The sequence below is a fragment of the Entelurus aequoreus genome, linkage group LG03 (assembly GCF_033978785.1).
Source record: "Entelurus aequoreus isolate RoL-2023_Sb linkage group LG03, RoL_Eaeq_v1.1, whole genome shotgun sequence".
Taxonomy (NCBI): Eukaryota; Metazoa; Chordata; class Actinopteri; order Syngnathiformes; family Syngnathidae; genus Entelurus; species Entelurus aequoreus.
In genome coordinates this window covers 51,090,988-51,113,902 of record NC_084733.1, presented here as the reverse complement: position 1 = coordinate 51,113,902, position 22,915 = coordinate 51,090,988, and the positions used below count along the sequence as shown (strand labels likewise).

Genomic DNA, 22,915 nt, shown 5'->3' with positions numbered 1-22,915 from the left:
CCACTGGCAGAGAACCAAAATTGCCGTCCTCTCTCTCTGTGCCGTCATCCTTTTACTGGCGCTGTGCAGTCAGCTGCCAACCTGAATAATAAAATGTCTCTTTCACTGAACAATTAAAAAATATGAATATATGCAAAATTATAGGAAATTAAAATATTTATCATACTTGGTCAATGTGATTTCTGCTCCTGAACCGCAGCGCACAGCGTCTCCACATCAGGACTGTATGATGTCACCTTTATCTTCATTATAAGCTCTCATCTGTGAGGCGTGTGCGATGTTCATACTTGCCAACCCTCCCAAATTTTCTGGGAGACTCCCGAATTTCAGTGTATCTCCCGAAAATCTCCCGGGACAACCATTCTCCCGAATTTCTCCCGATTTCCAGCCGGATTTAAGGCACGCCCCCTCCAGGTCCGTGCGGACCTGAGTGAGTACAGCCTGTCGTCACGTCCGCTTGGCCAACCAAAAAGTAACCACAGAACACTATAGTGTTCTGTGGTTACTTTTTGGTTGGCCAACGGTTTACGTTGTATTGCGCAGAGAGAGAGAGAGAGAGAGAAAGAGAGCATAAAGCTTGTGCGTGGCCGTGGTCGTGTCCTGAGGTTTGACAAGCAGAGCGCAAGGATGAGGCGGCCGTGACAAGCTGAGCCGCATCAGAGTGGTCAAAGAGCCGCGGGTTGCCGACCCCTGCACTAAACACACCAATAAGCTTGTTAATTGATGTATATTACAACTCCTTTTTTATAGTACTTGGGACAATGCACATTAATAGACATATAAAATGTTAATGTGCCAGATTTGCAGCCAAAGGCTAATTTTTCATGCAAATCTTTTGCTGTTTTTATCTGTTGCACATAGAAAGCCGGTCCATGAAAATAATGCATACATTAAACCGGTTCCTGGTGGAAAAAAGGTTGGGGAAACCTGGTCTACCATGTTTAGCTATTCCTCAATGCTGCCTGTAAGAAAGTTGCCGCATTGGAGGCGAGAATGCTACATTGCGTTGAGGACGCTTTGTTCGCTTGTCGCTGTCAAATATGCAGGACACAGCTAGAATGTGTCATCAACATCATTATCACGCAACAACGATAGTATTAAAAGCTCTATTGTCGGCCAAATTTACATCATTTATGTATATCGCGCTACCCTAATTAGCACCTTTTTCAGTTATTCACCGAAATGTAATGGATTCATTGCTTGTTTCATGGGCCACCCTCTTACAAAGTTTGATAGAAATACGGTTTATATTTTTAGTATAAACATGCTAATTGTTGTGAAAATTTGTTGTGAAAAAGTTCATTTAAACAATGAAGTTTCAAACCAAACTAAGCCTTTTGTATTATGTAATTCAAGGAAAGTCACCAGTATTGTACTTTTTTGTAGTTTTACGTACAAAAATTCAGCCTACTACCCTGGCTTACAATAAGCACAATAGCATTTCTTTCATTGCCATGGCAACTGCCCATCTGCTATTTTAATGTTTTAAATAGGAGCGGCCGTGTCAGTGTCAGTGCAGCCCTCTCCAGTGCATACAAGTGAATGAATGTTTTTTTTTTTATAACAAAGCATTTTAAAAGAACAAGGAGTGGCCGGGGAAAACAGAAGTAAACACTAGTAATACTTTTCTCTCCATGGTGTCCAGCTCAATCACATGAGTCGTCACTCTCTGTAATGAAAAAAAGAGGAAAGAGCATGTCGTTGTTGTATATTTTTACATTGGCTAAGTTATTTTTGCACGTGTGACAAAGCAATGCTTTTAACTAGTGCACTGCAAAAAAAGCTGACAAAATATAAGATAACTGAATAGATCTTAGGAAAAAAATACTAAGAATTAGTGACTCTTAAGATAGAAATAAGTATTTTATTCTAAAAACAAGCATTATTCAACTTGCAATTCTTAAATTAAGCACCATTGAGATGTTGCAGAATCTTTAAACAAGATTTTCTATATGGGGAAAACTAAAATATCTTATTTCAATGGTTATTTTCTCAATTTTACCACTTTTAAACTTGAATAGACAAAATATAATTCATGCTAAAATTAAGATTATGATGTAAAGTCATTGACTAAGAATAAGTAAATAGCTCCTAAAAGTAGTCAAGTGAATTGTATTTGTATAACGCTTTTCTCTAGAGCAGGGGTGTCAAACTCAAATACAGAGTGGGCCAAAATTTAAAACTGAACAAAGCCGCGGGCCAAGGTTGAACAAATTAACCTTTTAATAGGGACCCAAACAAGTTTTGCATTGAATATTGAACAAGCAAGGCTTATATAACTTTATAGTGACATGCAAAATTGAGTTTCAAATAATAATAATGATAAATAAAAAATATCAATGTCATATCAAATACAATTTAAATAAAAATGTAATGCCTCTTTTCTATTTGCAGACTTCTGAGGTAAATATCAACATTAACTTTTTCCACAGGCTAATACATTTGAAAATAAAATAACAATGAATAAACCAACCATTCAGGACTTTAAACTGCTCAGTTTGCAACACACTGATCTAATCTGATGTGCCCAAGCCAGATACCTGCCATCTTTTCTTGGATGCTAGTTCATTAATGTTGGGGCTCAGGCTTTGAGCTGAAGCAACCCTCGTTATCGAACGAAGGTGTTCATCAGTCATTATATCTCGTATTCCACAGTCTTGGGGGCGTGCCTTACAAGCACTGCTTTTAACGTACTCTACAAGCTGATGTCACATCTGCTTTTCATACATTCCAACAACATGCTGGCCCGATCACAAAATATGTGCTGTACGCACACACACGTAAATGCAATGCATACTTGGCCAACAGTGATACAGGTTACACTGACGGTGGCCGTATAAACAACTTTAACATTGTTAGAAATATGCGCCACACTGTGAACCCACACCAAACAAAAATGACAAACACATTTCGGGAGAACATCCGCACAGTAACACAACATAAACACAACAAAACAAATACCCAGAATCCCATGCAGCCCTAAACCCTCCCCCCAATCCCCCACCATGCGTCAGTTGAGGTGGGCGGGTTTGGGGGGGTGGGGTTTGGTGGTAGCAGGATGTATATTGCAGCCCCGAAGCGTTAGGGCTGCATGGGATTCTGGGTATTTGTTTTGTTGTGTTTATGTTGTGTTGCGGTGCGGATGTTCTCCTGAAATGTGTTTGTCATTCTTGTTTGGTGTGGATTCACAGTGTGGCGCATATTTCTAACAGTGTTAAAATTATTTATATGGGCACCGTCAGTGTAACCTGTATCACTGTTGGCCAAGTATGCATTGCATTTATGTATGTGTGCTGAAGCTGCACATAATATGTGACTGGGCCAGCACTCGCTGGACTGGGTGTAAAGCAGATGTGATGATGATTGGGAGGGGCACTGAAATTTCAGAGTCTCCCGGGAGGGTTGACAAGTATGAGAATTAGAGGTGAATGCGGTATTACCGCGGCACCGCCGCTGAATATATTCGGCGGGCCAGCTCTAGTGCTAATTTCATATCGCCTCAAGGGCCAGGTGAAATTACGCGACCGGCCAAATTTGGCCCGCGGGCCAGAGTTTGACACCCATGCTCTAGAGCAGGGGTCACCAACGCGGTGCCCGCGGGCACTAGGTCGCCCGTAAGGACCAGATGAGTCGCCCGCGGGCCTGTTCTAAAAAAATTTTTTATTTTTTTATTTTTATTTTTTTAAATTAAATCTACATAGAAAAAACACAAGATACACTTTCAATCAGTGCATCAACCCAAACAACCTCCCCCATGCACACTCATCCACACCCACTCACACAAAAGGGGTTATTTCTTTTTGCTACCAATATTCTGGTTTCCACAACATAGACAACACATCTGCAAGGGACACAGTCCCTGAAGCACACATGATTGTATAGGCTGCTGGTCCACTAAAATTTTCATTAATTACTATTTTTTATGTAATTATTTTTATATTGTTTTACTTTCTTTTTTATCCAAGAAAATGTTTTTTATTTATTTATCTTATTTTATTTTTTAAAAAAGGGCCTTATCTTCAACAGACCAGGTTGTCAATGAAATTAGATTTGTTTAAAGGGTTTTTCAAACCAGGCCCAGTCCAGATAATGTCCAAGTCGGACTCAGCAACACACACCTTCATTCATGTACACAGAAAAAAATTAGGGAACACAACAGATTGCATATAATTTATAAACAAAATTACATTTTCAAAATAAGCATTTATGTACAGTCCAGATTATGTCCAGGTCACTCAAATTAGGGAACACAACAACATATATCATATACTCTATAAACATAATTATACTTTCAAAATAAGCCTTTGAGGACTTCTCATCTTTTTTTAATGTTTTTTGGCATCATTATCGTTTTCAACCATGTAACTTTCTAAACTTAGAAAATACTGAATAAATGTTTTAAAGAAAGTAATACTAAGTGAATATCTGTTTTTGGCCTTAAAAATAAACATTTTACCGAGTACTATAATTAAATTGACTAAATCATGATTGTCAATGAACTCTCCTAAAATAACAGAAACCACATTAAGCTTCATAAACAAACCAATCCTTAAACACATTTTTTCAACTTCCACCCAAAACAAAGACACAATATGACAATACCAAAACAAATGCAGGGTGGATTCAGGCTCCTGACAACAAAATCGGCAATCATCTGACTCTGTCATAATCCATAATTTTAACATTTTCCCTGTGGGTACGAAGTTATAAATAATTTTAATTTGAAAATAACGATTTTGCACATCGATAGTGGTTTTATAGATTACTTTGAATATGGCATCCTATGGCAACGGGCAGTCAAAAAAGTCCTCCCATTTTCCATTTGTGTTGTATGAGGCAGCCTTCAAAGATTTCTTTATTAAATAGAAATTATATATTTTTCTATTTAATTTAGTTCCTTTTTGCCAACTAGAATTTCTTATTAGAGGTTTACAAACTAATAATTTAGTAGTTCCATAATTAATTATTTGTTTCCATCTTTTCCCAATTACTCCAGTTAGTTGATCAAATGAAAAGCTTGAGCAAGCATCACCATACATAGCTCTAAATTCATCATACTTCATAATTTTACCATTCTCATTGATAATATCATTGACAAAAATGATTCCTCTTTCAAACATATTTTTCCAAAAGAAAGGCTTTCCATCTATTACAATATTAGAGTTCATCCATATTAACTGCTGCAAAATATCGTCTCTTTTTTCTGGCACATAAAATTGAAAACACCACTATGAGTGGATTGTTTCCCTTATGAACCCCGCCATGTTTCCCAGCAGACTCTCTGGGAGGGGATCACTTGTAAAAAAGGATACAATTTATTTTGATACAGTACATGTTTTTTGTCCAACAGGACATTTGTGTACCACTCAATGTTTAAATACATCTTTGGAACAATTGATGCTTTTAAAGACAGACACATAGCTTCAAGGTTGAGAAGTTTCAGGCCCCCATATTCATACTCTTTGTACAAAACCTTTCTTTTAATCTTTTCTGGTTTGCCGTTCCAGACAAAATCGAAGACCCTCCGCTCATAAATCTTAAAAAAGTTTTGTGATGGAGCTGGTAATGACAAAAACAAATCAATAAATTGAGGAATAATTAACGAGTTGGCAATAGACATTTTACCATACAAGGTTAGGGATTTCCCTTTCCATAATTGCATAATTTTGTCCAGCTTTCTTAGTCGATTATCATAATTTACTGAGCCTAGATCTTCCAGATTTTCTGGGTCAACAACACCAAGTATGTTAACTGGTCCATCTGTCCACAAAACAGGCACTTTGCATTCCATTCGAAAGGACGTTCCCTTTAGATTTCCGATCCTTAACATTTTACATTTATCATAATTAAGCTTAAGGCCAGATTGCTGTGAAAATATGTCCAAAAGATTAAGAAGGTTCCGCAAACAATGAGGAAAAATCTTATCTTTGTGAATCAGCCTTTTCTGACATGAACTTCATCAAGAACAAACACAGAACACGCCTCACTGATGCACATCTGCAAGACTCACTCAGAGTTGCAGTGTCAAGTTACACACCAGAGTACAACACACTAGTTAACAGCATGCAATGCCAGGCTTCCCACTAACTGACAAAGAAACAGATAACAGATTTGGTGTCCAGTTCAAAGTGTGACATGATTTAAAAATTTGAGAGTTTACTTTTGTATTTTACATGAGTTATTATTTGTACAAACATGGTGCAAAGTAATTCATGATTTGTTAAAAAATGTTAGTGGCTAGCTAGTTAAAATGGGATATTGTGATTTCACAAGTCTGTCTTAGAAGTGATCATTTGAAAATGTTCAATTTGAAAAATGTGCACTTAGAGAAAATATAAAAATAAAGTGTTGCATATTGATATTTATCTGTTTCTATATATATTTATTGTGAGAAATCATTAAGATGATCAGTGTTTCCACAAAGATAAATATCATTAATTATTAATAATAACAGAGTTGAAGGTAAATTGAGCAAATTGGCTACTTCTGGCAATTTATTTAAGTGTGTATCTAACTGGTAGCCCTTCGCATTAATCAGTACCCAAGAAGTAGCCCTTGGTTTCAAAAAGGTTGGTGACCCCTGCTCTAGAGACTCAAAGCGCTTTACATAGTGAAACCCATTATCTACATATTTAAGATACATTTAAACCAGTGTGGGTAGGACTGGAAGCAGGTGGGTAAAGTGGGAAATTTCTCAAACTAAAATGTTTAATCTTGGCAAGTGGCAAATGCTTTGCAGTGTAAAGCTTTCATGATAGTGAAAGTATGGTTATATCCATCTCCATTATTTTCTTTTGAGTAATTTCTTTGGAAATCTGACTAAATTAAAAGTTGACTATACTACAGAATGGATTTTGTTTAACTCAACACAAATGTTTTTTTTAGTCAGTTATTGCATTGCTTTTCCAAATTGTGTATTGGTCCAAATGTTGGCAGTATGTGTATTTGAAAGCTATTGACTTTGATAACTTGATAAATTGTTGCGGTACATCCAGTATACGCCGTGTTTAAGGCGTGACGCGACGACCACCCTTGAGATCCAGCTGGTTACTGTCAAAACTGCAATGGTGCTGCTGTCGTATACACAACACAAACAGCTGTCCTTCGCCAGTTAGTGCTGAATAGATGGAGTCGATGGCCTGCAGCTCCTGCGAGAGCCACAAGAATTAATGTTGCAGTCATGGTGTCGATCATGTGGCATCTGGTTCACCATGGAGGAGGAGGTCGAGTGAGGCGGGGGCTGCGGGTAGCTCTGTTTCTCACTCACGGTCGCTTTGTTTGTGTTCGCTTGTTCTGCTTTAGTGCTTCAGGTCTTGTGTGGTCTGAGTCCGAAGAGTTCCACTGCAATCAGACAGAATGACACCAGCACTCACGCTTTTTTTTACAGCACCAAGGTGCATCACTGGCCTGCACGGCAAAATGTTCAATCCAAGCAAAAATGTGTAACTACATTAAAAAATACTACTACACTTGAAACACGTGACAAGTCCAATATTCTTTCTTTATTGACCGATTTTGCTTTGTTTTAAAATTACACTGTTGAATTTAGTAGAGGAAAACGTGTTCCTCTAGTGCAAGCCTATTAAACTGGCGGGCCGGCGGGCGTGCCAAATCTTTTCATTTGGTCTGTCGAACATCACCAGAATAGGCTTGATGAAACCATTCAAACTAGGGTTGCTCATGTACGCAGTACTCTTGCCATTCCAAATGTGTCAACAACGAGGTATATGTGTCACAATAAAGCAGCAGTGAGGTGAGTAGAAGAAGACCACTCTTTCAACCTTGAAAAAAATCAAAAACTTTTAACAACGACTGGACAACAAAGTATAAATGTTGTGCCCCGAGCAAGTGCTCCAGTAATTGTTTCCTGTCAGACCTTTCAAGCGACGGAAACAGTGTTCTCGACAAGCAGCAACAACGGTATAAATCCGCACGAGTAAGCTTCATCGCAGTACATTGTCAGATCTTTGTAAGTAGATATTGTGCATAAAGATATTTAGATTTTGTAATAAAATTGCTGACTTCGTGATGTCTTTTGTATACAAGGTTGTGGTGTTTTTTGTCTGAGAGTAACTCTGGCGATCAAAGCATTTTATACATGTAACGCTAAATTTTACCAGTAAAGGGCGATAACGCTACACCTTAGGTTTAATTGTGTTGAGCCATTCATTGTGTGCAATTTTGATGTGGATGTTTTCTAAATGCGTGTACATCTGCAGTTTTTTGTGTGAATGTTTTAACATTAAACCTTCTATTTTATTTATGTAAAATACACAAGGGACATTATTTATGTAAAATACACAATGGACATTATAATTTTGTATTGTTTATTTTTTGTTTATATTTTCATTCTTACAAACCTCAATGAACGAATAAGTTTAAAGAAATAAAACTGGGGAAGGAAAATAATTCAAAAGAAGGAATCAATCCTGAACACAACTTCTGGAGCTTCTGTTTCGTCATGCTGTTAACTATCTGTCTAGTTGCACAACTGCTTGCAAGGCTGCAGGCAATCTACAATCAGCACACCTGGGACTAATGAAGACAGACAGCATAAAGACCAGCGGACCCGAAAATCCAGTGCCGGAACGTAGTTCACTCCTTGTATGCTTCCCCTGTTTTCCCGTGATCGAGCTGTGTGCCTCCATTCCGCCAAGGCCTCGTGGACCGCCAGTAGCTCCCTATTAGAGCTGAAACGATTCCTCGAGTAACTTGCGTAATTTGATTACAAAATATATTCGAAGAAATTTCGCTGCCTCCAGGCGTCGTTATGTTTTATTGTTGTTGTTTTTTTGTTTGTTTGTTTGTTTTTTTTACTGCATTTTGCCTCGTTTAGTAGTCAAAGCTCACATTTCGCACGGACTGTTTAGGTATTGCACAGCGTGTTTACGTCAGATCATACGCCCCCTGCACTGCACAACATCGCTCTTTTAAATATGCTTGAGGTTAGTTTTCGCCGACATAACTCGCAATGGCAGACGCCGCAGAAAGCAGTGGACAAGAACCATAGCAAAACAAGGGAATTAAGAAGCGACAAAAGTTGTCTAAGGTGTGGAGTTCGCATACCACAATAGCACAAGTTCGATGCTGCAGCACCTGTCGAGAAAGCATCCGATTGAGGGACGTCCAGAGGCGAGGTAAGTCATCTATTATCAAATGTAAACGCAAAAGTTGTGTTAGTAAAATAAATGTTATTCATTATGATAACCAGGATGTGTTCTTTCACTCCCGCAAAGTCATCAAATGGCGCCAAAAGGTGTTGAAAACTAACAGCGCTATCCGAGCTGTCGTGTTCAATTAGCCTTTCATTAGTAACCACGCAAAAGCAGTTGTGCAAAGTTATTCGGGTTATTCAAGTCATGCAACCAAAATGCTACTTGGATAGCTTGCACTTGCAGGCACTATAGTCTCTATAGCATAGGCGCCGATCTACATTTCTGCCAGTGGGTGCTTGGACGGGCGGTAAATCTGACGCTACTTTTCTGGGCATGCACGGTTTTTGCTTGGTGGTGACTCACTCATTTCAAATGCAGTATTAAAGGCACTACCTAATCCACTTTATAGGTTTGATATAATGAAAACTGTTCTTGTTTTATTTTTTAAACCAAGAATATAGTTTTATTTTAACTTTCTCAGGGAATATTAATTTTGTACTAATTTTATATATATGTGTTTTCATCTCAAACATGTTATTATGGCAAAATTAACATTGATTACTATGTTGCATGCAAAGAATGCAATGAACTGTATTGCATTCTTAAAATGTTAAACAGTTGTCGTCATTATTAAGTGGTTTGTCTTTTTCTATTGTTTATGTATTGTTGCCAGGTTGAAAACAGCTCAGCGGATTTGCGTGGAGAAACCACCATTCAAACGGCACCGTATAATAATCATCAAAAACGCACGAGAGACAAGAACTTTGTTTATGCGGTCCCACCACACAGCACATAGGGCTGTGAGCGCACCTGTTTTTATTAGCACACACAAATTGGCACAATCAACCACGGACGCATTTCAGCTATGTGTGTCAGCCTTCAATAATGAAAACAGGCGTTTAGGAAATAAAAGACAACTGGGCCAAACGCAATAATTGAGGGCACATCTTAACATATATAATTAAACCTTAATTAAGCAAAAATATTTCTCCGGCCCGGCTGCACCAAATAATAATATAAATCAATTTAATAAAGTCAAAATACAAATAAGGCAACAAGAGAAGTATCCCACACTTATCTTTTGTAAAGTAAATTTGTTCAGCCGATATGGGCATCTACATCAACAATATGATTTGCCTAAGAAGCTGAACAAGACAAAAAAAAATAGAAAATTAAGCTAAAATATGATTTATTCCAGGGGTGGCCAACCAGTCAGAGACTAAGAGCCACTTTTTTTTTACTGTGTTACTGCAAAGAGCCACATCCACACATGAACATCACCCCCATCCCTTCCTCACACACACACACACACACACGGACCTCTGCTCAGCCAGATTTATTGTAAATGCCACACACCAACATGACTCCTACAGTACTAAGACCACAGGCCAGTTATTTTCAACAATTAACATTGTGTGCACTGTCTCACACACACAAACTCTCAGTTCAACCAAGTCCACAAACAAAAATATAATATTTTTTCTGTAACTATGCATGTTGCTTAGTGGGACTTCTGGCATTTCTTGTGACGCTGAAGATTTGAAGCTTTGAAATGCACTAATGACGCCTGACATATAAGGCAGAATGGCTTGCCATTACGTTAAAAAAAACAAAAAAAAAACTCTCCCACTCTGTTAAAAATGTCCTGTGTTCTTCTTCATATTTTCGTTTTGCTGTGCTTTTTTTCCCTGCCATTTTGAGAGCGAACGTATCACAAATTGTTTACTACTGTGATCTGACTCACATGTACGTTTGACGTCACTCAAACCGGCTTCGGCTTCTTCTTCTTATGTTAGACTGACCACACGTCCTCTTTTCCCCGGACATAGCCCCTTTTGCGGGGCTTTCCGGGCGGGGTTTCTTAAATGCCTCAAATTTCCTTCCAAGGTTAAGAACGGGTTAAAAACAACAAATTGTGGAGGCAAGCGCATGCAGCAGCATTCGTGAGGGAGGGGCAATGACAGAGAGCGAGAGAGTCGAGAGACAGACAGGACACTAGAGAGAGATGTGGAGAGACAGAGAGGACACAAGAGAGAGATGTGGAGAGACAGACAGGACAAAAGAGAGAGATGCCAAAACGTAAATGCAACTTCACGGATGATTTGCGGAGAAGGTATCCATGTTTTTGTCCTGGCCATGACTAGGGATGATGTTCGAAACCGGTTCTCCCGGTTGTTCGATAAGAAAAGAACCGTTCAATAAGAAAAGAACCGACTCCATGGACTCGAATCCCTTTTATTTTATTTTATTTTTTTGTCTTGTCCAGCTTCTCAGGCAAATTATATAGTTGATGTAGATGCCCATATCGGCTGTTCAGATTTACTTTACAAAAGAGAAGTGTAAGATACTTCTCTTGTTGCCTTATTTGTATTTGACTTTATTAAACGTATTTATATTATCATTTGATGCAGCCGGACCGGAGCAGGAGGGGATAGAAAGAGAAAAAAAGGAAGACAGAGGGGGAAATTGTGGGGACAAGAGGGGGATTAGACGGAGAGAAAAAAACAACAACATCAAACACAACAATAACAACAACAACAATAGAGCAACATCAGCAAATACGATATGAACAAATATGATGGTAAAAGTGATGGCAAAGAAGCAATTAGCGAAATAAATAATAATACAGAAATGACAATGAGCATTATTACACAACAAATGGAGCAATACAAATACCATTAGAAATAGCGCTATTGATAATGAACAATACTAATAATTTACCTCTATTATCAACAATACAGTTGTCCCAATGCAACAATACATATACGTAATGATAACTACAGATACAAAAGAATGCAGAAAAATGGAGGGGAAGAACGGGAAGCAACCTATATTAACCTTGTAGATTGTTATAGTAATAATAGGTTAAGCTTTGTCAGTGTGCCATGTGTTACCCAGTTTCCCCTAGAGCAACAACGTTAATATATGTTTGATGAAACGTGATTATGTGCATGAGTGTATGTATGCATATGTACTTGTATATGTACAGAATGTGTATATGTATGTTTGTACAGTGAATGCATATGTACAGTATGTGTATGTGTATGTTTGTACAGTGAATGTGCGTGTGGATGTACGAACTTTGAGTATGTAGGTATGTACTGTATTTGTGTATGTATGTGGGAGCGTAGGTATCTATGTATGTATTGTATGTATGTATGAATAACGGTATGTATGTGAGTATATGTGTATTTGTATGTACAATATATTTGACTCCCAGTGTGTGTGGGAGCCAGAGTACGGCTCCAGCCACCCAGAGAGCCAAACCCACAAACAGCAGGTGTGGTGCCTAGGGAACCTGGGACCACCGGCCCCACGCAGCCAGGCCAGCCAGCGACAGGAACCCCAGAGCCAGGCCCACCGTGCCGCCCGTAAGAGCCAGCAGCAGACCGCAGACAGACACACCCGGCAGAGAACAAGGCACGAGAGAAGCAGGGGACAGCCAGACCTCAAACCAGCAAGAGATCACACCCCACACGGGCAGAAAGGCAGGATGCCCTGCACGGGGAGCCCAGAGACTCCCCACAACCGGACGGGAAGACCGCCCCCGCCCCACCAGCAACCGGGCCCCCACGAGCCCACCCCCCACCCCCGGAGAGCGCGGCCCGCCCCCGGCCACCCCACCCAAGCCAACCGCCGCAGCACCGCCCAGCACGGGGCCACGGGAACCACCCACCCCACCCGCAGGGATCCAACGATGGAGATGGAACAACCAGCAACCACCCTGTCGAGTTCTGCCCCTGAGTGAGGGGAAAAAATAAAATAATCTAATCCCTTTTTGAGAACCGGTTTCCGTTATCGAAGCCACAATTGTAAAGAAAAAGAGTTGGTTCTTTATTCGAATCCCTGGGAACGAATCCTGTCCCACAGGAAATGCCCTGTGGCACGTCCCAGGAAATGACGTAGCTCAGTCATTAGGCGGCAGATACAGAAGCAGCAACAACATTGGACCGGAAAAAACGCCTCAAGCATGGCTTCATTTTACAAAAAAATACGACGAGGAAACGGCTATCTGCTATTATTGCCAGGCTTCGCTCTCATGTATGGGGGGAAGTACAACAAGCATGTTGAAACATGTTCAGGCCATACATAACCTGAAGGTTAGAGAAAGGTGTCGTGAAGAAGCAGCGACAGAGATGACGAAGCAAACCCCTCTTCCTCTGCTTCAACCTGCAGCGCCAATTCCAGTGATAGTGCTGGTGAGTAACTAACGTTAACTGTTGCCGGTTAATTTCCATATCTGCTCACTCGTAGCCATTAGGCTAAAATAACGTTAACTCTTATGTCAACGAGGACTGCAGTAATGTTAACTAGACTAACATTACCTAAGCATAGTCAGTAACGTTAACGTTAGCCTTTTTGTATGTGTCTGATAACGTTAACGTTAGCCTTTTTGTATGTGTCTGATAACGTTAACGTTATCTTGTAGCCTACACCACTCCAAAGTTTGCAGGTCTGTCTAATAAACTAGTGCTTTCTTTCTTTCTTTAGTTTATTTCGTACATGAACACACTTACAGCATAACCATACTTGCCAACCCTCCCGTTTTTAGCGGGAGACTCCCGGTATTCAGCGCCTCTCCCGATAACCTCCCGGCAGAAATTTTCTCCCGACAAACTCCCGGTATTCAGCCGGAGCTGGAGGCCACGCCCCCTCCAGCTCAATGCGGACCTGAGTGGGGACAGCCTGTTCTCACGTCCGCTTTCCCACAATATAAACAGCTTATATTAATATATGAAATGCTTGAGTTGGTGAATTCTAGTTTAAATATATTCCCCTCTTAACCACGCCCCCAACCACGCAACCCCGCCCCACCCCCGACCACGCCCCCCCCCCCCCCCCCCCAACCCCCACTTCCCGGTATCGGAGGTCTCAAGGTTGGCAAGTATGAGCATAACACATCACAGTTTCATATCATTTCACTTTACATCATGTTCGAAAACGAGTAGGAAGAAGTAAAGCTTATTTAGTCCTACCCCTTTCCCACTTCAAAGCGTTTACAAATATATACATAATTTACTGACCTTTATATAATAAAATAACATCTGTGAATTAGTACATACAACAGTTTTGTAATATGTAATTAATTAATTCAGTCATTATTAATATACTGAGATGAAGAATATCTTATTTTCAATAAGGTTGAAAGTATTTCTCATAATTCTTCTTTGTACTTTGTAAGCACTATTAACTCATACTTGCCAACCCTCCCGTTTTTAGCGGGAGACTCCCGGTATTCAGCGCCTCTCCCGATAACCTCCCGGCAGAAATGTTCTCCCGACAAACTCCCGGTATTCAGCCGGAGCTGGAGGCCACGCCCCCTCTAGCTCAATGCGGACCTGAGTGGGGACAGCCTGTTCTCACGTCCGCTTTCCCACGATATAAACAGCTTGCCTGCCCAATGACGTCATAAAATCTACGGCTTTTAGAGTGTAGAGTGCACAACTGCGCACACAACAAGGAGACGAAGCAGAAGAACGAGGAAGTTACAGACATGGCGACGCCGTCGACGAGCAAGATGAAGAAATACGCTTACAAGTTCCAAAACGAATGGAAACAAGAATTTCAGTTCATCCAGGACAGTTCGAAGGGGAAGGGGTATGTATGTTGCCTGTACATTTTGTAGAACAGACTTTTCCATTAAACACGGTGGCCGAAATGATATACTCATTCATGAACGGAGAAGTTAAACAGGACAATGCTGCCATCTACTGGACAGCCTCCAGAACAATGAAATTCAAGTATTTATTTTATTTATATGTATAATAAAATATATATATATATATATATATATATATATATATATATATATATATATATATATATATATATATATATATATATATATATATATATATATATATATATATATATATATATATATAGCTAGAATTCACTGAAAGTCAAGTATTTCATATATATATATATATATATATATATATATATATATATATATATATATATATATATATATATATATATATATATATATATGTATATATATATATATATATATATATATATATATATATATATATATATATATATATATGAAATACTTGAGTTGGTGAATTCTAGAATTCTAGCTGTAAATATACTCTCCTCTTAACCCCCCCCCCCCCCCCCCCCCACCCACCTCCCGATATCGGAGGTCTCAAGGTTGGCAAGTATGTATTAACTTGAACAACCTCTTAAAGTGGATCATATCAGTACAATGTTTAACTTCATTACTTAATCTATTCCATCATTTAATCCCACATACTAATGCTAAAAACTTAATAACAGACACCCTAGTCTTCACATTCAGCTAATTTCCCCCCTAATTCTATGCTGTGTATGTCCCTCATTTTGCCTCCAGGACAAGGACGTGCAGTCATTCCTGGAGGAGGCCACACTGATGGACCCCAGAAGGATGTTCCAATAGCAGCAGAAGTGCACTTTTTGGAGAGCTGTATTATTTTCAGTTTTGTGCCCAAGGGACTGATTTTATTTAACACTATATTATTTATACACCTATAGTGATCACAGAGACAGGTTGTTTTTGTGTTACTGTATATATTTGTTTTTCTGAAAAATCCCACTTAATATACTTTGGGTAACAACAGTCAATATTTATTTATTTTATTTTATTTTTTTAGGGGGGTAACAACAGTCAGTATTTATTTATTTATTTTATTTTATTTTTTTCTTATAAAATAAAAGTGAGCTTTTGTTAAACCAAATATTGTTTTGTTTTTTTCCATATACAAAAACCTATCTGGATTCGATAAGAGAATCGATAAGGAATCGGTTCGATAAGAGGATTCGATAACGGGCTCAAACTCGATAATTTCTTATCAAACATCATCCCTAGCCGTGACACATGGGAAGCAGAATGCACTGTGTGCAAAGCAGGAAGGTATATATCTGTGGCAAATAAAGATCTACAAGCCCATATCGACACTACAAAGCACAAAACAGCTGTGCAGGGCGAGAGTTGTCTGCTGTGTTTTGTTGAAATATAATTAACTTGTTTTGAGGCATTATTTATGTTTGCATTGTATACAAGAGGTTATTTGGAATATTTCTACCTCTGCACTTTTTCTAAAACTGTGAATATTACAGAACATAAATGTGACTTATTTTGTTATACTGTCAAGCAGTGTTGGCGTCACCGCACTTTGTGTGTCTTTTTACGCATTGAAATCAGAAAGGACGTGCAATTCCTGAAGCCTGCGTGTCACAGATTTATTTTTTTTACCTACCACCCGGTTTTCTTGTTTTTTTATTGTATCGATTATCGCTTTCCGCCAGTGTTTTCTTTTGTTTATATTTGCCGGGTCTAATTTCCGTCCCCGTTTCTTGCGTTTTTATAGGTCACAAATTTTTATTCGCCGAAAGTTTTATCAATGACAAATACTGCCTCAGTTAAGTTTACCGCGAGGGGCTGTCAAAATAAAGACTTCATGGTAAACACTAAGGCACTAATAGAGTTGTTACATCTTTCCTGCTTCCGACTCCCAGACCGTAGTCGAGGAGCGCAGGGGAGACGTTCCTCCAGGGCCGATGTACTTTGGTGGTAACACCCTTCACTTTACCCGGCAGTGGGTCTTTACAGCTCCGGACTCGAGGGTGAATGACGAGGGCAGCGGTTTGTAGCAACTTTCTGACTTTATTGGTGTCTTGCACGCAGCCATCCACCAAGCCACTAGCACCTGCACGCACTCACTGTTACCGCTCCCTCACCTCTCTCGCCCACTCACTCACTGACGTCACTCACCTCACATGCTGTCATATCTTAAAGGGCCACACACTGTGGAGGTTGCCCTCCAGTGGGTTCCTTGGACCACAAAACACTGTCATAAGAGCCCGGATCAGGGTTACAACACTGTTTTATTTCCCTCACAAACTACGAGTGTTCTGCTTTCCAGCAAAAGGTTTTCTGTGTCCGTGTCTCGCTCTCTCTCTCTCGCTCCCACTCCAGCTCCAACAACGTGTCTCATCCCGGCTGCTTCTAATAAAGGCGACAGGTGATTGGATAACAAGGCCCACTTGGGCCATCCACTCACCTGTCACTGTCTTCGAGGCCGGGCCTTGCACAACCCGTTCCACGCCCCCCTCGACACACACACAAACACGCCACTCTCATAACAGAGTTAAGAGCCGCATGAAACCAGCCAAAGAGTCGCATGAGGCTCGCGAGCCGCTGGTTGGCCAGGTCTGATTTATTCGATTACTTTAATAATCGATTGGGATATTCGATAGAATACTGGCTTACTAAAATATTTGATAGCTTCAGCTCTCCTCCCTATTTCCAGCATCGTAGTTCCGCTCAGCCGGAGAGAGTCGTCTGGAAAAGAAGGCACACGGTTGAACCAGATTGTCCGTTTTGGAAAGTTATGAAAGTACAAAGCCCATCCCGAGTCCGATGCATCCACCTCCACCAAGAAGGCACAGTCCAAGTCTGGGTGGATGAGGACAGGAGCGGAGATCGGTGCAGTACTTTCACAACTTTCCGAAACGAACAATATGGTTCACCCCTGTGCCTTCTTTTCCAGGCGACTCCCTCCGACTAAGCGGAACTACGATGCTGGAAAGAGGGACCTACTGCCGGTCCACGAGGCCTTGGCGGAATGGAGGCACACATCTCGATCACGGGAAACAGGGAAAGCATACGAGAAGGGAACTACGTTCCGGCACTGGATCTTCGAAAGCGCTGGTCTTTATGCTGTCTGTATTAGTCCCAGTTGCACGGATTGTAGATTGCCTGCAGCCTTGCAAGTGCGTGGCCGCGATGCGTGGAGCGTGACCAGGGGCGTGTCCCGGCGCGCTACTAGTGAAAGTGTCGGCAGAGCTTGCCGCCGATGACATGCGGGATTGCACGTGCGCCATGACGTGTGGACACGACAGTGGCGAGTAACAAGCCTGAAACGTCAGACAAATTCTTTGGGCCAACGAGCAATTTTTATTCAATGTAATTAGTGATTGTGAAAAATATACACTTCTAAAAAATGTATGTGTAAATATATGTATATATATATATATATATATATATATATATATGTATATATATGTATATATTTGATGTGTGTGTATATATATATATATGTGTATATATATAATGTGTATACATATATGTGTATATGTATATATATGTGTATATATGTACTGTATATGTATATATATATATATGTGTGTGTGTGTGTATATATATATATATATATATATATATATATATATATATATATATATATATATATATATGTGTGTATATGTATATATATGTGTATATATGTACTGTATATGTATATATAAATATGTGTGTATATATATATATATATATATATATATATATATATATATATATATATATATATATATATATATATATATATATATATATATATATATATATATATGCGTAAATAAAACCTTCGAACAGGCTTGTAGGGATGATATAGCCTTTTGTGTTTTTTCCTGACCTAACGTATATATATGTGTATTTATACTGTATATATTAGGGCTGTGAATCTTTGGGTGTCCCATGATTCGATTCAATATCGATTCTTGGGGTCACGATTCGATTCAAAATCTTTTTTTTTTTTCAATACAACACGATTCTCGATTCAAAAACGATTTTTCCCGATTCAAAATGATTCTCTATTTATTCAATACATAGGATTTGAGCAGGATCTACCCCAGTCTGCTGACATGCAAGCAGAGTAGTACATTTTTGTAAAATGCTTTTATAATTGTAAAGGACAATGTTTTATCAACTGATTGCAATAATGTAAATTTGTTTTAACTATTAAATGAACCAAAAATATGACTTATTTTATCTTTGTGAAATATTGGACACAGTGTGTTGTCAAGCTTATGAGATGCGATGCAAGTGTAAGCCACTGTGACACTATTGTTCATTTATTTTAATTTTTATAAATGTCTAATGATAATGTCAATGAGGGATTTTTAATCACTGCTATGTGGAAATTGTAACTAATATTGATACTGTTGTTGATAATATTAATTTTTGTTTCACTACTTTTGGTTTGTTCTGTGTCGTGTTTGTGTCTTCTCTCAATTGCTCTGTTTATTGCAGTTCTGAGTGTTGCTGGGTCGGGTTTGGTTTTGAAATTGGATTGCATTTTAATGGTATTGCTGTGTATTGTTTTGTTGGATTGATTAATTAAAAAAAAAAAAAAAAAATGTAATACAAAAATTATTTTAAAAAATAGATTTTTTTAAAATGAGAATCGATTCAGAATCGCACAACGTGAGAATCACATTTCGAATTTGAATCGATTTTTTTCCCACACCCCTTATATATATATATATATATATATATATATATATATATATATATATATATATATATATATATATATATATATATATATATATATATATATATATGTATATGTGTGTGTGTGTATATATATATATATATATATATATATATATATATGTATATGTGTGTGTGTGTATATATATATATATATATATATATATATATATATATATATATATATATATATATATATATATATATATATATATATATATATATATATATATATATATATATATGTGTGTGTGTGTGTGTGTCACGGTGGAAGAGGGGTTAGTGCGTCTGCCTCACAATACGAAGGTCCTGGGTTCGATCCTGCGCACGGGATCTTTCTGTGTGGAGTTTGCATGTTCTCCCCGTGACTGCATGGTTCCCTCCGGGTACTCTGGCTTCCTCCCACCTCCAAAGACATGCACCTGGGGATGGGTTGATTGGCAACACTAAATTGGCCCTAGTGTGTGAATGTGGTCTATCTATTTGTGTTGGCCCTGTGATGAAGTGGCGACTTGTCCAGGTTGTACACCGCCTTCCGCCCAATTGTAGCTGAGATAGGATCCAGCGCCCCCCGCGACCCCGAAGGGAATAAGCGGTAGAAAATGAATGGATGGATGTATGTATGTATAAGTATATATATGTGTATATGTATGTATGGATATGTATGTATGTATATGTACAGTATATATATTCTGTTCAACCACTAATGGTCACATAGGCTGTGTTCTTGTTATATTTATTGATTTAAAAAATGTAACTCTGACCATGTGGGCAGACAGTGTGTGTGTGGCATACTATAGCTAGATAGCAATCTAACCTAATAATTACAACATACATTTTTATTGCAAATATTGATGCAAAATCAAAGGAGAAGTCGATTTCAAGCTAGCAGGGAGGTTTGGAGGAGGAGGAGCAAGAGTGAGCCTTTGTAGCGTACTGTGGCGTCTTGACGCGGTAGCACAACCCAGGCTTGATTATTGTGTCAAAAATGGACATTTTTATGGGCATCTAAATTCCTCACATTTTATTTCACGTTTTGTGACGTAACTGTCCACACATAGCGGGGATCCACTTCCCACTAAATGACTTGCACACACTAATATACACGCTTATCTGCATTGAATATAGTGACACAGATAATGTGAGATGCATTAGTTGTGAAATTCAAGTCTTTCTTTTTTTTTTTAGCTTTTGAAAATAATCTTCATTATTAAGAGTATGTCTTCTTTAGCAACCCCAATAAGCACAAGGTGATCTCTTTGTTAGTCTAGCCTTTTAGGAAAACCTTAAACTGATAATATTCTTTTTTTCACATCGTTCACGATAACAGTATTTTGAAGCCTAAATTGCAAAGAGTTAAAAAGTTACCTGCAAAAACGGAGAACATGCACTAACTAAGACGAGTTACATGTTCAGTAGGTGTGGGAAGATTGATTCAAATTAGGATACTATCAATACCAATGGTAGCACCAGGGCCGCCCTTCCCTGTACTAGGGTTGTATGGTATACCAGTACTAATAATAATAATAATAATAATAATAATTGCAGTACTAATCAATTGAAATCGTTACTATACCATCTATGAAAAATACCGGTACCATTCTTTCATCTGAATGCCGCTGTGCGGCGGTGACTGCAGAGCCGAGGCGCATGATGTTGAGTGGGTCAAAACGCACACACAAAGTGCATACAAGCAATAACATCGTGGTGGAGAAGAATGGCAGAAAACGGTAATCATACTGGTTAATAAGGAGGGTGCGTGAAGTGCAATATGGAGGTATTTGGGCTTTAAAACTACCAATAAAGGTGACGCTTTAAACAGGGATGCGCCGCGTTGCAAGTGTTGTTTTACACATGTCCTGTCTGTCGGCTCCCAAACCATGGTCGAGGAGCGCAGGGGAGACATTCCCTCCAGGGCCGATGTTTTGTCAGGGGTAACACCCTTCACTTTACCAATGGGTCTGTAAGGCTCCGTTCTTTGGTCAGATTGACGAGGACGTCGATTAGTTACAACTTGGTCACTTTATTTATAATTTCCACAGGGCACAACCAGACAAAAAAACTACGAGAAGATGCGTTACCCGGCCCAGAGGAAGCCCGGGGCCCTCCTCTGGAGCTAGGCCTGGAGGCAGGGCTCGTCAGCGAGCGCCTAGTGGCCGGGCTATCCACGGAGCCCGGCCGGGCACAGCCCGAAGAAGCTTCCAGGACACACTATCCTCTCCGCCATGTGGGCCCACCACCCGCGGTCGGAACCAGTGGGGTTGGGTGCGCTGCCAAGTGGATGGCAGTGAAAGTGGAGGCTCCAGACGGACCAATTCGGGGCAGCAGAGGCTAACTTTTGGGACGTGGAACTTCTCTACGCTGGTGGGGAAGGAGCCTGAGCTAGTGCGGGAGGTGGAGCAAGGGCTCTGAAACCACACTCCTGGACAAGTTATGGACCTTGTTCACTTCTGGAGTTGATCAGGGTGTGAGGGCCCAGGCGGGTGTGGGGATACTCACGAGACCCCGGCTGAGTGCCTGTACGTTGGAATTCACCCCAGTGGACAATAGGCTCGCCTACCTTCGCCTTAGGGTTGGAGGGGGGAAAACTGACTGTTGTTTGTGCGTACGCACCAAACAAGAGTTCAGAGTATTCGGCCTTCTTGGATACCTTGCATGGGGTCCTGTATGGGGCACCGGCAGGGGATTCCATAGTCTTGCTGGGGGACTTCAACGCACACGTGGGCGATGACAGTGATACTTGGACTGGCGTATTTGGGAGGAACGGACTCCCTGATCTGAACCTGAGTGGTGGATTGTTATAGGACTTCTGTGCTAGTCATGGACTTGCGATAATAAACACCATGTTCAAGCATAAGGAGGCTCATAGGTGTACCTGGTACCAGAGCACCCTAGGCCAAAGATCAATGATCGATTTTGTAATCGTATCAGCTGATCTGAGGCTGTATGTTTTGGACACTCGGGTGAAGAGAGGGGCTGAACTGTCAACTGATCACCATCCGGTGGTGAGTTGGGTCAGATGGCGGGGGAAACCTCTGAACAGACCTGGCAAACCCAAGCGTGTAGTGCGGGTGAACTGGGAACGTTTGGAGGAGTCCTCTGTCCGGGAGGTCTTCAACTCCCACCTCCGGCGGGACTTCTCTGCCATCCCTGTGGAGGTTGGGGACATTGATCAGGAATGGGCAATGTTCAAAGCCTCTTTTGCTAAAGCTGCAGCTGCGAGCTGTGGCCAGAAGGTCTTAGGTGCCTCAAGGGGCGGTAACCCTCCAACACCCTGGTGGACAGCGGTGGTCAGGGAAGCCGTCCGACTGAAGAAGGGGACTCCGGAGGCAGTTGCCAGGTACCGACAGGCCCGAAGGGCAGCGGCCGTGGCTGTGGACGAGGCTAAGCAGAGGGTGTGGGAGCAGTTCGGGGAATCCATGGAGAAGGCGGTACCAAA

General features: G+C 40.1%; 2 protein-coding genes across 2 annotated transcripts in view; both read left to right on the top strand.

Annotated features, from left to right (window-relative positions):
- Nucleotides 1–22,915, top strand: part of pgfb (placental growth factor b) — a 63,877-nt gene that overhangs the window by 10,214 nt on the left and 30,748 nt on the right. The gene's annotated exons all lie outside the window — the stretch shown is intronic.
- On the top strand, nucleotides 11,897–16,001 carry LOC133645704 (synapsin-1-like). The gene is made up of 2 exons (XM_062040566.1): nucleotides 11,897–13,354; nucleotides 15,514–16,001. Exon 1 carries the CDS (start codon nucleotides 12,340–12,342, stop codon nucleotides 12,901–12,903), a length of 564 nt encoding a protein of 187 aa, XP_061896550.1. The 5' UTR covers nucleotides 11,897–12,339; the 3' UTR covers nucleotides 12,904–13,354; nucleotides 15,514–16,001.